The sequence below is a fragment of the Gracilinanus agilis genome, chromosome 1 (assembly GCF_016433145.1).
Source record: "Gracilinanus agilis isolate LMUSP501 chromosome 1, AgileGrace, whole genome shotgun sequence".
Lineage (NCBI taxonomy): Eukaryota > Metazoa > Chordata > Mammalia > Didelphimorphia > Didelphidae > Gracilinanus > Gracilinanus agilis.
Window position 1 is genome coordinate 190,146,394 of NC_058130.1, and position 16,241 is coordinate 190,162,634.

The 16,241-nt window shown below is 38.7% G+C and overlaps 1 protein-coding gene across 1 annotated transcript in view; it reads left to right on the plus strand.

Moving 5' to 3' along the window:
• Positions 1–10,894: 10,894 nt before the first annotated feature.
• Positions 10,895–16,241, plus strand: part of PGM5 (phosphoglucomutase 5) — a 229,360-nt gene continuing 224,013 nt past the window's right edge. Inside the window, exon 1 of the mRNA XM_044659347.1 lies at positions 10,895–11,155. Coding sequence (XP_044515282.1) covers positions 10,895–11,155 — 261 coding nt within the window. The remainder of the gene's footprint in view (positions 11,156–16,241) is intronic.

Sequence of the window (16,241 nt, forward strand, 5' to 3'; positions counted from 1 at the left end):
TGCTTTTCTGCATTTGGTTGTGAAGTTTTTATGCTTCAATACATTGTCAATTTTCATATATGTACCATGTGTTGTTGAAAAGAAGGTATATCCCTTTTTATCCCTATTAAATTTTCTCCAGATATCTATTAAATCTAAATTTTCTAAAATTTCATTCACTTCTTTTACTTCTTTCTTATTTATTTTTTTGTTAGATTTATCTAGTTCTGGTAGGTGTAGGTTAAGGTCCCCCACTAGTATAGTTTTATTGTCTGTTTCTTCTTTAAGCTTCTTTTGTTTTTCCTTTAAAAATATAGATGCTATACCATTTGGTGCATATATGTTAAGTACTTCTATTACTTCATTGTCTCTACTAGCTTTTATCAAGATGTATTTACCTTCCTTATCTCTTTTAATCAGATTTATTTTTGCTTTAGCTTTGTCTGAGATCACGATTAGTACAACTGCTTTTTTTACTTTAGATGATGCACAATAGAGTCTACTCTAGTCTATTACTTTTACTCTGTGTGTATCTCCCAACCTTGAATGTTTTTCTTGTAAACAATATATCGTAGGATTCTGATTTTTAACCCACTCTGCTATTTACTTCTGTTTTATGGGTGAGTTCACACCATTCACATTCACAGCAATCATTACCAATTGTGTACTCCTCTCTTTCTTGTTTTCCCCTTTTGTCGCTGTTCTTTCTCTTTTCACTCTTTCCCTCTTCATGGGTGTTTTGCTTTTAATCATCACCCCCTACTTCCTCTTCCCTTCTATTACCTTCTCCCCCACTTTGTGCTATTCCCCTACCACTTCTTTATAGGGTAATATAAGATCCTATCCCAAATAAGTATGGTTGTTATTCCCTCTCTGAGCTAATTTAAGATGAGAATAAGTTTTGTCCATCACCACCTTCCTCTTTCCCTCCACTTTAATAGTTTTTCATGACTCTTTAGGTGAGATAATTTATTCCATTCTACTTTTCCTTTCCTTTTTCTCTTAGTGCAATCCTCTTTTTCACTCCTTGATTTTTTTTACATCATATCATGTACCCCCTGCCTATGTATACTCCTTTGAATTACTCTAATACTGATTTAAAATTTTGTAAGAATTACAAATATCATCTTTTCATAAAGGAATACATATAGTTTGACCTTATGAAATCCCTTAAATTTTCTCTTTCTTATCTACCTTTTTAGGCTTTTCTGGGTCTTGTGTTTGGATAGCAAATTTTCTGTTTAGGTCTGGCCTTTTCATAAAAAATGCTTGGAAATCTTCTATTTTATTAAATGACAATTTTTTTCCTCTGAAAGAATATGCTTTTTTGCTGGATAGGTGATCCTGAGTTATAAATCTAGATCTTTTGCCTTCCAGAATATCATATTCCAAGCCTTTTGATCCTTTAATGTGGAGGCTGCTAATTCCTGGGTAATCCTGCTTGCAACTCCATGATATTTGAATTGCTTCTTTCTGGCTCCTTGCAGTATTTTCTTCTTGACATGGGGACTCTTGAATTTAGTTATAATATTCCTGAGAGTTGTCATTTGGGGATTTCTTTCTGGAGGTAATCTGTGGATTCTTTTGATTTCTATTTTCCTCTCTTGTTCAAGAATATCAGGGCATTTTCTTAGATAATTTTTTATATTATGATGTCTAGGCTTTTTTTCTTCTTTGATCATGTCTTTTGTGCAGTCCAACACTTCTTAAATTGTGTCTCCTGGATCTGTTTTCCAGGTCAGTTGTTTTTTCAATGAGATATTTCACATTTTTTTTCTTTTTTCTTCCTTTTGATTTTATTGTTTCTTGATGCCTTATGAAGCTATTAGCTCCTAGTTGCTCAATGATAATTTTTAAGAAATGGTTTTCTTCTGTGAGCTTTTGAACCTCTTTTTTTCATTTGGCCAATTCTGCTATTATTTTCTTCTTGCATTACCTTTAATCCTCTTCCCCATTTTTCCTCTACCTCTCTTAACTGATTTTTGAAATCCTTTTTGAAGTTTTCCAGAGCCTGAGACCAATTCATATTTTTCTTTGAAGATTTATATATGTTTTCTTTGCTTTCACTGTCCTCCTTTCTGTGTCTGCACCTTCTTCTTCTTTGTCTCCATAAAAATTTTCTATGGTTAGGCATTTATTTTGATGCTTGCTCATCTCCCCAGCTTTTTTCTTGACTTTCACTTTTATTGTAAAGATGGAGTCTGTTCTCATGTTAGAGAGAGCAAGCACTCTCTTATACTTTAGTTTTTTCTTGATAGCTGCCCTTAGCTCTATTTTTGGGTTTCTGCAAGTTTCAGTTCTTCCCAGGGGTAGTCTGGGAGTCTAAAAGTCACTTTCCACTGCTGATTCAGTCACCCCCTGAGACTTGCTGATTGTTCGTAGAGCTCAGAGCCCTGTGAGCTACTTGCATGCTAGGGCTCAATGTGTAGCTGCAGATTTGGGCAGGGAATTTTGGTCTCACTCTGGGTTTGATCAGGTCAGGTACATTGTGGACTGTCATGCCCTTGGGCTTTTAACTTTGGGGCTACCTCTGGACCTTAGTTTGGGCTTACACGGGCCAGTGTGTTTCATACTGTCTTGCTCTAGGGTTGGTGGCCTTGGTTTACACAGATTAAGTATGCAATGCAGAATGACTTAAACTGAGGTTTAAGTCCTCACTAAAAGCTTGGGCTGGGCCTCTCTACCTTATTCTGGGCTTACACAGATCAGGCATGCAGCACAGACTGCCTCATGCTGGGATTCCAGACCTTAATGCAGGCTTGGAACTTTACAGGATGTTTGTGGGGTATACTGATATTGGCTTAGCAGTGTCTTAGGGTCTGGACATTGTTGTGGGGTAGAAGGTCTCACCATTGGCTTGTGTCTGTAAGCCTCAGTGTAGCCTCCTGTGAGCTGTGCTCCCCTCTCACCCTAGTGAACCAGAAACTCTCTGCCTACCTTTCAAATTGTTCTCTGCATGGAAGTTGCTTCATTGCATCTCCTTTTGGTTTTTGCATGTTAGTATTCATCTGGAGGCATCATTTTAAGGTTGGTTGGAGGGGATTCTCATAGTGGTTTGAGCTTTCTCTGCTTCTACTTTGCCATCTTGGCTCTGCCCCTAAAACATTCCTATTTCTTTTTAAATAAATCTTTACCTTCCATTTTAGAATCAATACTATTTATTGGTTCCAAAGCAGAAAAGTGATAAGGGCTATGGAATTGGGGTTAAGTGACTTGCCCAGGATCGCACAACTAGGAAGTTTTTGAGGCCAGATTTGAACTCAGGACCTCAGATTTCTAGGCTTGACTCTCTATCTACTGAGGCACCTAGCTGCCCCTCTATAATATCTCTTGCATAGGTTCCCTTCTCTCTACATAGCTATCATCCTAGTTGAGTCTCTTATTATCTTTCATCTGATAGAAAGATGCAGTATTTATTAGCAGTTATTATATGTCTGTCACTGTACTAAGGTATGAGAGACACCAATACAAATAAGCAAGCAAGGTAGTTTGAGAGAACTGACAATCTGATGAGAGAAGACAACACATAAAAAGCTGCTGGAAAGGGAGGAGGGGTAAAGGAAGAGGGTTCCTGCTTAGGAGTATGGCAAAGAAATGTTCTTGAAGTGACGTGAAAGCCTAGACCCCAGAAAGTCAAGTAGAAAGTTCATTTGTCACAGCTTGGAGGTTCAGAGGGAGGAACTGAAGTCTCTAGTGAGAGGGAGATGGTGATTTGAGTACAGAAAACATGATAAAGAGATGAATAGAAAGAGATATACTTTGACTTATTGCCATAGCCTTCCTTAAAAAGAATTATTTTAAAACCCTTACCTTCTGTCTTAGAATCAATACTGCACACTGGCTTTCAATCCACTGAGCCATCTACCCTAATCAATAGCTTTCTCATTGGTTTCCCTGTCTCAAGTGCCTCTCCTTTCCAATTCATCTTCCATTTAGTTGTCAAAGTAATTTTCATTAACCATAGGTCTGGCCCTGTCATTCTGTGCCCCACCTCTACCTCCCTCCACCCTCAACCCAAATCTAGTGGCTAGCTTTTACTTCCAGGATAAAATTTAAATTTCTTGGTTTGACTTTTAAAACTTTTCACTGCCTATCCCCTTTTTACCTGTCCATTCTTCTGACATTCTAATTGCTTCAACATACTCTATAATATATTCATAATGGCCAACTTGTTCCTCCCACATGAGACTCCATTTTCCATCTTTGGACCTTTGCACTGGTTGTTCCCCATGTCTGGAATAATCTTCTTCTTGATCTCTTATGATCTTTGATTTGTAAGATTCAATTCAAGTGCCACCTTCTCCAAGAAATCTTGCCAGGCACTTCCACTTGAGTTGCTTTTGCTATCACCTCTAAGGTTATCATTTATCTCCTTTTTCGTCTTGAATTTTCTCATTTATATATATGTTGTCTCCTTTATCAGAATGTAAGAGAGCATCTGGTGGCTCAGAGAATTGAGAGTCAGGCCTGAAGATGGGAGGTCATAGGTTCAAATCTGGCTCAGATACTTCCTAGCTGTGTGACCCTGTGCAAGTCACTTAACCTCCATTGTTCTAGCCCTTACCACTCATCTGCCTTGGAATGGATACTTTAATTCTAAGGCAGAAGGTAAGTTTTTTTTTCCAAATGTAAACTCCTCCTGATTTTGCTCTTTCCCTGTATGCCCAATACAGCACAGAACCTGGAACACAGTGATGCATAAATGTACTTGTTGACTGATCATCATTTAAAGCCTTTTGCAAACTGGCCATGCTCTGGTTTTATAACAAATGTCCTCTTTCATGAATATGACAGTTCAGTCTGGTCTTCTTACTAATTTTCATACGTAGAATTCCATCTTCTATCTCTGTGCTTTGGATTAGATATTCTCCTTACTTGGAAATGTACTTTTTCTTATGTTTGACTGTTAGAATCCCTAGTTTACTTCAAAGCTTTGTTCAAGCTTCCCTCTTACACGAGGTCTCTCCTGATTTCCCCAGCTGCTAATACCTTATTCATAAATCACCTTTTATCTATTTTGTCCATAATAATACACAGACACTGGCCAAGGGCTCGGGGTTGCTTTTATCCACTAGGGATAGTGGTTTTTGTAGGATAGGGAGATTGCTTTTAACTTGGAGTGATTGGCAAAGACTTCCTGGAAGTATGTGGCATTTACAGTTTGTAGATAGTGGGGAAGACATATCAGACAGAGAGAATAATGTAAATAAAGGTAAGGAGGAGAAGCCATATATTAGGACATATCTGTAAATCAATCAGATTGGAAATTAGACTGAATGTATTAGTAATGGTAAGTGAGGCTGAAAAAGTAGTATGAAGGACCTTGAATGTTAGGCTAAAGAGTTTGGGCTAATTCAGTTCTTCTTGTTCAGTCATTTCAGTCATGTCCAACTCTTTCTGAACCCATATGAGATTTTCTTAGCAAAGATCCTGGAGTAGTTTGCCATTTTCTTCTCCAGCTCATTTTACAACTGAGGAAACTGAAGTCAACAAGACGAAGTGATTTGCCTGGGGTTACATGGCTAGTTAAATGTCTGAGGTCAGATTTGAACTCAGATCTTCCTGATTCCAGGTCTGGCAGGCTACTGATACACCTAGTCCTAGTTGCCCATTATTATTATTCAGTTGGAAATGGGAATATACTGAAAGTTTATGAGTTGGTGAATGATATAATCAGAATTGTATTTTAGGAAGATTAGTCTGAAGACAGGATAGATTAGGGCATGTGTGTAGATGAGAGAAAGAGAGAGACACACACACACAGGGAGACAGAAAAAGACAGAGACAGACAGAGACAAAGAAGAAGAGAGAAGAGCAAGTAAAAAGGAAAGAGGGAGAAATCAGTTAGGAGGCTATTTTGATGGGTCAGGTATAATAATTATAAAGCCATCATTCATATATCACTTTAAAGTTTGAAAAATGCTTTACACATATTATTTTACTTGATTCTCATGACAACTTTGTGCTGCTATAGTTACTTCCATTTTTCAGAGAAAGAAACTGAGTGACATTTGCAGTATCATGTAGGAAGTGTCCAAGGTGGAATTTTAACTTGCACCTTCCTGATGCCAAATTCAATGATCTACTTCTCATGTAATGAAAAGGGCTTGAATCACTGTGGTGTCAGTGGAAATCAAAGGGAGATGAGATACATGAGAAAATTGTGGATGAAGAATAGATAAGACATAATGGCTGAGTCAATGTAGTGGGTAGTGTCAAAGATGACTGCAAAGTCTTTAACAAAGGTAATCATGCTTATAGCAAAGTGAGGAGGAAGCCATGATCGATCCTCTTCATTAGCAGACAACTTTCCTCTATGATTCTTTCACTCCAATGTATTCTGGACTGACTTTTCCTGGCTTTGGACTGAATGCCACAAACTATTTCCTGTATCATATGTCTGAATTGAGTGCTCCAGGCAAGATAAAAATAATTTTTTAATTCTTATCTTAGGCAGGAGGACCTTCTGTTGTTAAGTCATTTCAGGTGTGTTCAGTTAGGATTTTCTTTAGCAAAAATAGTCAAATAGTTTGCCATCTCCTTCTCCAACTCATTCTACAAACGAGGAAACTGAGGCAAAAAGGGTGAAGTGACTTGCCTAGGATCACATAACTAGTTAGTGTCTGAGGTCAGATTCGAACTCAGAACTTCCTGACTCCAGGTTTGGCCCTCAATGTACTGAGTCACTTAGCTGCTCATTGGTATTATTCAGTTGACAATGGGAATATATTGAAAGGAAGTCCATTTCTTTGTGACCCTTTTTGGAGTTTTCTTGGCACAGACACTGGAGTGGTTTGCCATTTTCTTCTAGACTCTGAGCACCAAATGTGTCGAGTCTTCATAGACAAAAAGAGGAACTTACACACTTGTTTATTGCCCTCTCCAATAACAGGGGTCCTGTGTTTAGGGCTAACAGCTCACGTACTGCTCCTTCTGAGAGGGCTCAACGAGAGGGGCTCAAGGGGATAATGATAAAATGTCTGTGTCCTCAGTGGAGAATTTGCCAATTATCTGTGGTCTCCCTTAGGCTCCAAAATCTTTTGCATAGTCATCTCAAAAGCAAGTTTCTATATTGGTTAAATCAATTTCAAAAGCAGAGAGAAGACTTACTTCCAGAGTCTATATGATTACAGAAATCTATATGAATATAAATGGATACCTTACTACTGCTACAGACTATATACTATAAATATACTCAGTTATTCAATCAACTGAAAACTGGGATGATTTCTTACTATTAAATCAACAGTTACAATTAACAATATAGTCTAACAATGATAATGATAATAATATCAATCTATAATCAGTTTTATTAGGCAAGAAGACCTAAGTTTGTTCATAAAAAGAACTTCACATATTTTTGTAGAATTGAAGTTGTTCACTCATAGGTCTCTGAAGAGTATGTAGGAAAATATCATGTACCAAGTCCTAATATTTAATTTTCAGTAAGTAATTGTCCAATTCTCAGATAGAGAATAGCATTTGGGAGATGAGAGGCAATGTCTATTTGAATAAAAATAGAATTTGAATAAAAGATGAGAATACAACCTTCGAGTGGAAAAAACACTGATTCTCTGATGCAAGAATACCCAGGTTAAAATACCACCAATTTTGCTTTTTATCTGATGTGAATTTGGGCAAGTTTCTTAACCCTTTTAGGCCTTGTTTTCCTCAAATGAGGAAGGGAAAACGAAGTCTAGGGGTGCACTCCTTTTCAGCTCTGAATTTATGATCCTAAGTGAGCAATAATTTCCTAAATAAGCAATAAAAAATGTGAGAGTGGAGAAAAATAGAATAAAATAAAGTTAACTGAATTGTCTATCTTTCTGCTCTTTCCTTCTTTCATGTTTTATAGTTTAATCTTCTTCATTTGTCCATTTTTTAACCTGTCCATTCCTGAGCTCATTTCCTAAGAAAAATTCTTGTTTTTTTTTTTAAAAAAAATTCCAATATATATATTAACCCTTACCTTCTGTCTAAGAATCAGTACTGTGTATTGGTTCCAAGGCAGAAGAGTGGTAAGGGCTAGGCAATGGGGGTTAAGTGACTTGCCCAGGGTCACACAGCTAGGAAGTGTCTGAGGTCACATTTGAACCCAGGACCTCCTGTCTCTAGGCCTGGCTCTCAATCCACTGAGCCACCCAGATGCCCCTTTAATATTTGTTTAAAATTTTTTTGAGTTCCAAATTCTTTTATTCTCCCTCCCTACCTCCTTTCCCTTACTCTTTATTGAGAAGGCAAGCAATTTGATATAGATTATTCATGTGCAGTCTTACGAAATGTAATTTAATGTTCATCGTGTTGCAAAAGAAAACACAGATCCACCTCTATTTCTCCCTTTCCCCCACAAAAAGGAAAAATAGAATGCTTCAATCTACATTCAGACTCCATCAGTCTGTCTCTGGAGATGCATAGCATTTTTCATCATAAGTCCTTTGAAATTGTCTTGTATCATTGTATTGCTGAGAATAGCTGCCATTCACAGTTGATAATCATATAGTGTTATTGTTATTGTATGCAATGTTCTGCTCACTTCACTTTGCATCAGTTCATGTAGGTCTTTCCAGGTTTTTAAAAAGTGTCCTGCACTTTATTTCTTAAAGCCCAGTAGTATTCCATCACTATCATATACCACAATTTGTTCAGCCATTCCCCAGTTGATGGACATTCTCTCAATTTCCAGTTCTTTGCCACCACAAAAAGCACTGCTGTAAGTATTTTTGTACATATAGATTATTTTCCTTTTTTAAAAGTTTAATCTCTTTAGGTTATAGACTTAGTATCAGTATTGATGGGTCAAAGATTATATGCACAGTCTTAAAGCTCTTTGGGCATAGGAACAAATTGCTCTCCAGAATAGTTGGATCAGCTCATGCCTCAACCAATAATGTATTAGTGTCCCAATGTTGCCACATTCCCTCCAATATTTGTCATTTTCTTTTTCTGTCATATTAGACAATCTGAAAGGTGTGAAGTCGTATCTCAGAGTTTATTTTTAATGTGCATTTCTCTAATTATTAGTGATTTGTAGTATTTTTTCTTTCATCTGATTACAGATAGCTTTGATTTCTTCATCTGAAAATTGCCTGTTTATCTTCTTTGACCATTTATCAACTGGGAAGAACTAATTTTCCTCTAAATTTGACTCAGTCTTTAAATATTTATGAAATATAGCCTTTATCAGAGAAACTTGCTATAAAAATTTCCCCCAGGTTTTTGTTTTGTTTTGTTTTGCTTTCCTTCTAATCTTGGCTGCATTGGTTTTGTTTGTGCAAACCCATTTTAATTTAATGTAATCAAAATTATCCATTTTAAATCCTGGGAATGCTTTCTATCTCCTGTTTGTAATTCTTGTTTTTAGGATTTTATTATGAATGTTAGGCAGAAAAAGCAAGAATACCCCCGAACTTGCAGACCAAGGGCAGCTTCATTCTTTTTGAATCAGAAAGTTTGAAGCTGAGCCAGAGATCCTAAAGGTTTAAAGAAATAAACAAGATAGATGACAAACGGTTCTCTAAGATGCGGACTCTGATAGAGAGAGAGAGCTGTAGAATGAAGGAAAAGTGGGATGATTCGTTAGAAAGGGATAAAATCTTCCTTGGTGCAGTTGCAAAAAAAAAAAAAAATTTTTTTTCTCAGAGTACCTAGCTTTGAATGGATACTGTCACTTCTTGCAATTTACACCACCAATCCAGGCTTACCAGTTTCCTCATCTATAAAAGGAATGTTTTATCTAATGAGCTCTCTCCTTTCTTAGCTCTAAATTAGTGAACCAAAGATTCTATATGTATTAATGCGTTTTGGTTTTTTTTTGAGGGTAGAGTAGGGTGGAGTGTGTGTAGATTGTTAGGGAAACCGTAAGTGGTTGTGGTGGGGAGGTAGTCGGGTGTCCTAACTTTTTGGCGTGGAGAACTTGACAGTATGTGATTCCCAGAAACAAATGCCAGTGCAGGAGCGCACGCACATACACAGAAACACTCACCGACCAAGCGGGAACGAGCATGTACACACACACACACACACACACACTTAGACACACACACACGCTTAGACACACACACACACACACACACACACACACACACACACACACACACACACACACACACACACACACACACACCAACCCAGCCTCCAATTACAGCGCTGGCAGGGGATAACAATTCTCAGCTCCTCTTTCCAGGGTTATTTTTGGCCGAGGCTGCTAGCCGATGGCAAAAGGTTTCAGCCCTCTTTCAAACCCCTCCCTCCCCTTGTTCAAAAGAGAAACCCGTGCGTGCAACGGTGCACTCCTGGGGAGACTGGGAGAGGGGAGCGCAGAAGTGGGAGGGTAGGAGCGGCAGGAGGTGGGGAGGGGATTCTCCTGAAACTCACATCACTCTCTCCCTCCCGAACCTCCTCCCCTCCCCGCCACCGCTAAGTTTTAAGGAGGAGTTTGGTGGAGAGGAGAGCCCCAGTGGGAGGGTTGTAAAGGACGGACACGGCCTAGGAGGCGCCCCGGGAGGAAGGGGGGCCAGGGAGGAGAGCCTGTTGGAAGCCCCGAAAGAGAGTACAGCTGCTTCTCTTTGCTGGGAGGAAACCAGTTCTAAAGCGGGCAGGCGGGCTGGGAGAGGAAGTTTGGCTGCCTCAGGAGGCAGGGGGACACTTTCCTGGAAGGCGGACGCTAAACCCTGAGGCAGGGGCTGGGAGAAGGCGGGAGGAAGGGGAGGGGGTGGCAACATCTGGACACACCGCTGCACTAGAGGGGAGCGGGGGAGTTGAGGGGGGACCTAGCTAGCAAAGAGAGAGAAGTCTAGGCTGAGGAACGGAGGAGTACGAGAGCTCGCCAGGTTACAGGGGTGATTCGACCCGGTGGCCCAGAGATTTTAGTACATCTCTGACTGTCTGAGCTAGCAGCGGGGAGGGCTAGGAGGCAATGGAGGGGAGCCCCATCCCGGTGCTGACCGTACAAACCGCACCCTATGAAGACCAGAAGCCGACTGGGGGCGGGGGGTTGCGCCGACCCACCGGCCTCTTCGAGAGCCAGCGCAACTACCTGCCCAACTTCGTGCAGAGCGTCCTGTCATCCATCGACCTCCGCGACCGCCAGGGTTGCACCATGGTAGTGGGCAGCGACGGAAGGTACTTCAGCAAGGCTGCCACCGAGATTGTGGTCCAGATGGCAGCGGCCAACGGGGTAAGTCTGGGGTTAGGAGGCTCCCTCCTCCCTCCTCTCCTTATCCACCTCCTGCCTCAACTTTCCTCACTGCCTATCTCCAGGCATCCTGATACGGCTCTCTATGTATTGCTGCTCAACCACCCCTTTACTCATTCATTTTCATTGCCAAATACGATCCACATTTCCCCCGGGTTTGATCCTCACCCGTGCCCTCTTTCCCACGCTTATATCTTATGTTTGTAATCCCTTATCACTTACCCTTTCCTCACCCTATCTTATTCAATTTTAGCTTAGCATATGCTACCTAAATCTAATTTTCCTAGTTCCCAGTGCCTCATTCTGCTCCCATCAAAGCATCTTCAGCTCAACTCTCGTTACTTCCCCTGATTTATAGCAAAGAGTACCCTCCTCTCCCATTAAGACTCTTGTAACACTCCCTCCTCCCTCTTTCTTGTTACTTTTTTATTGTGGTTACACCTCTCTATTTTTCCTTGCACTTTTTCCTAAGGGAAGAGTCCTGGTCTCCCCGGCTGGAGAATTAGTTCTAGTCTCAGCTCTGCCACTCAATAGGTAACTGAGCCTCAGTTTTCTCATCTGCTCTAGAATACTGGATTAGACGATTCCAAGATAATGGCACCCAACCTAGCGCATCATTTTAACAACTACCTTTCCCTCCTACAGTTCTTGCCCACAGAGATTTCTCTATTTGACCTCTGAAAACAGTCAGTACTTATTTGTTAAGGCAATAGAGGCTTAAATGGATGGACTTTAACCCTTCCTTTTTTTCAGGGTGGAATGGGGGTGGGTGTGGATCACTCTGAGGTTGCATTCTATATATGTGCTGGTCATTGGTGGCTTATAAAACATGTGCATAAATGGGTCGAGAAGAGATATGTACAATGACTTTAGGGGATAAGTCTAACAATGAGTGATTCTAAATTTTTCTTGTTATAGAGTAGACTTTCTCTTGGCATTGTTCATTAGCTTGTGAACTACTTGAGGACAAGGAGTATCTTTTACTATTTTGTATCCCTAGTAGGTAGTACCTAAGTACCTGGCACATAGGAGGCACTTAATAAATGTTTATTGATTGATTTGACAAATTCATGAATTCTCTCTCTACTCACATTGGAGATTTCATGGTTATTTCCCTTCACTTCAATATCATTTGTTCCTTTCTATTATATACCTGTAGGCTTTCAATTTTTTCCTCTCCACAATGTCATAATGGCCCCATCCTTGCTTTTTAAAAAATTATTATCCCTTCAGTTCATATGTTCTTTTCCCAAACCTATGATCATCTTAGGATATCCTGTAAGAATTATTCTACAACCCTAGGGACCCTGTACCTAAATCTTTATTTTTAGATGGAATTGTTGGCTTAAAACCATGGAGTTTTGAGTAAAGCCAGATCTCTCCTAATATAATTCTTCTTTAAGTCAATTTTCTTTACCTTTTCACTAGCTAAAATGAGCCTCTCTCTCTAAAAGGGACATAAAACCTGGTAATAGATTCTATTTTCTTTCACTCCCCTTTCCCCAATGATTTTCTCACTGCTGATTTTTTTTTAAAAAAGGCTAACTTTCTGGTAGAGTGTGCTTCATATTTATCCTTCCTAAGCATTCTATTCAGTATTTTAGAGAGGATAGAAAATTTTGATGAATAATCAGAGAGATAGGGGAAAAGGAGAGGGCAGTGGTGAGAGATGATTACAGCAGGCCACATTGCTTTTGGGGTACAGTTCTTATCCATCTCTCTGTTTCCTTTCCTGGGATTGATAAAAGTTAGCTATAAGTAGAGAGAGGGAAACTGATAAATAGAATTCTATTCTGACTGACAAAACTATTCCCTATGGAATGGTTGAGGATAACTAGCTTTGGGAGATGTATGGCTGCTTTCATACTCTTCCTTGAGCCAATTCTTTTCAGTGGAAGAAGAAATGGAGTTGGTTTGCTGCTGACTGCACAGGGTTATTTTTTAATTCACTTGATTTACATGGGAAATTTCCTTGTTTCCTTTATTGTAAGGACTTCTTAGCTTCTCTCAGAAGTTCAAGCTCCCTAATACAGTAGTTCTTAAGAATGTGTACCAAGTTCCTAGAAGTATTCCAAATTTGAATATGCCATTGCAGATCAAATTAAACTTATAAATTTTGTTTAGTTTAACTTTTACTTACTCAGCACTTAGTACAGCATTTGCAAAAGAAACTTGCCTGTTATTTGTATGTATCAGTTTCAAAATCGGCCTGACCATGATCTTGCAAAGAATTCAACGAAGTATCTGCTCTTATTGAAGAGAAACCATCAAGTAAGTTTCCCCTGACCATTGTGTTGTCAACTTGAACATTCAAGGTTCCACTATTCCTCTTGGCAAAGGATACCGTGGAGAGAGAAAGAGAGAGAGAGAGAGAGAGAGAGAGAGAGAGAGAGAGAGAGAGAGAGAGAGAGAGAAAGAAAATGAAAAAAACTTTGAAAAATATCCAAATCTATAGTCCCAGTTCTAACCTCTTCCCAGAGTTCTAGGCCTGTATCTTCAACTGCTTGCTGAACATATTCATCTACTGAATGCAACATCTCCAATTCAAGAATTGCTCAATTGTCTCTCCTGAACTTTCTCTTCTTGTTTTTGAAGGTAGAATCATCTTCCAATCATCCTGTCTTGAAATATCAGTCACTTTTTTTCTAAAACCCTTACCTTCTATCTTAGAATTGATATTAAATATCAGTTCCGGGCAGCTGGGTAGCTCAGTGGAGTGAGAGTCAGGCCTAGAGACAGGAGGTCCTAGGTTCAAACCCGGCCTCAGCCACTTCCCAGCTGTGTGACCCTGGGCAAGTCACTTGACCCCCATTGCCCACCCTTACCAATCTTCCATCTATAAGACAATACACCGAAGTACAAGGGCCTAGAAAAAAAAATAAATAAATAAAAATAAATAAAGTGATATTATAAATATCAGTTCCAAGGTACAAGAGGTAAAGGCTAGGCAATTGTGGTTAAATGACTTGCCCAGGGTCATACTACTAGGAAGTGTCTGAAGTCAGATTTGAACACAGATTTTCCAGCCTCTAGGCCTGGCTTTCTATCCATAGAGACACCCAACTGCCCCCAGAGTAATTTTTAACTCTTCTCTCACCTTTCTTCCTCAGATTCTTATCCATCTACCATTGTGACATCTATTGGATTTGTCCTACCACCCTATCCAAGCTAACGGAAAGAACCTTTGTTCAGGCACTAATCACCTTTTACCTGTTCTATTATAACAGGACTAACTAATCTATTTCTTTTCTAATTTACTCTTCCTACTTCAACCCCTATAAACTTCTTAATTCAATAACCTGATTTTATCACTTCTCCAGTCCCAAACCTTCAGAGGTTTTCCATTGTACAATGTCTAGCATGTGGCAAACACTTTAAAAATGCTTGTTGATATGATTTAATGAATAAATTTTATGTTTTTATTATAAAGATATTTTATTTTTTACCAATTACATATAATAACAAATTTCTACATAAATTTTCCCAAGTTATGTGTTCCAAATTGTCTCTCTCCCTCCCTCTAGTCCCTCCCCTATCCTGAAGCTGGCAAGTGAATTCAATATGGGTTATGCAAAGCATACTTCAATATTGTTTATTTTTTTAATTGATTTTTTATTTTTTTTAAACCCTTAACTTCTGTGTATTGGCTCCTTGGTGGAAGAGTGGTAAGGGTGGGAAATGGGGGTCAAGTGACTTTCCCAGGGTCACACAGTTGGGAAGTGTCTGAGGCTGGATTTGAACTTAGGACCTCCCATCTCTAGGCCTGACTCTCAATCCACTGAGCTACCCAGCTGTCCCCATATTGTTTATTTTTGTAAGAGAATAATCACATAAAACAAAAACCCAAATAAATTTAAGTGAAAAATCACATGCTTTGATCTGCATTCTGACTCCAAAAGTTCTATCCAACAGTGGATAGTATTCTTTGTCATAAGTTTCTCAAAATTGTCCTGGATCATTATATTGCTTAGAGAAGCTAATTCTATCACAGTTGATCAATCCAAAATATTGTTGATTTTTTGTGTACAATGTTCTATTGGTTCCGCTTATTTCCTTCTGCATCAGTTCATGTAAGTCTTTCCAACTCTTTCTGAAATCATCCTGTCCACCTTTTCTTACATCATGATAGTATTCCATCATCACCATATGTCACAATTTGTTCAGCTATTCCCCAATTGATGGACATCCCCTCAATTTCCAATTCTTTGTAGATTGCTAAGGTCATTTGCCTCTAGTCTATTCCATTGTTCTACCATTCTATTAATGAATACATTTTAAAGCGATAAAGCATGAAAGGATTTGTGAAGTTATATTGGGGAAAAAGATGAAGCTCAAAGAGAAGATTACACCACAGCTCTGGTGATGGGATGAAAACAACTGATGATGAATTCCACTTTTGTTTTTGCTTTCTTTTATTTTAACCTTTTAAATAAATAATCTTCTAACTAAAAAAAGGACAAAACTATCTACTAGAGAACTGAACCTCATTATTAATGAGAAGTAAGGAGACAGCAAGAGAGCTCCAACTATCTTTAATGAGTCCAAATCACTAGGCTCTGAAAAATTACATCCCGATCTTAAAAGTATTGGCAAATGTTATTCCTGAGTTACTGTTTTTGATACCTGAAAAAACTTAGATCATAGAATTATAAGTCTAGAACTACAAAGAACCTTGAAGGCCATCCAGTTCAACCTTTAATTTTTCACATGAGGAAAATTAGGCTAAATGAATTATTCAAGATTCCATAGGTAGTACTTCAAATTGATTGATTTCTCAAGGAGGGAGGGTGGAAGGGAGGGAGAGAATTTGGAATTCAAATTTTAAAAAATGTTAAATATTTATTTTTATATGTAATTGGTAAAAAAGAAAATACTTAAAAAAAAGTACATAGGTAGTACAAATCCAAGGTGGGATTAATAATAGCTTACATTTAAATAGCACTTAATATGTGCCAGCACTGTACTAAATGCTTTGCAATTCTTATTTGATCCTCACAATAATTCTGGGAAGTTGGTAGTATTATTATCCTCATTTTACAGATGAAGAAGCTGAGGCAAATAAAGATTA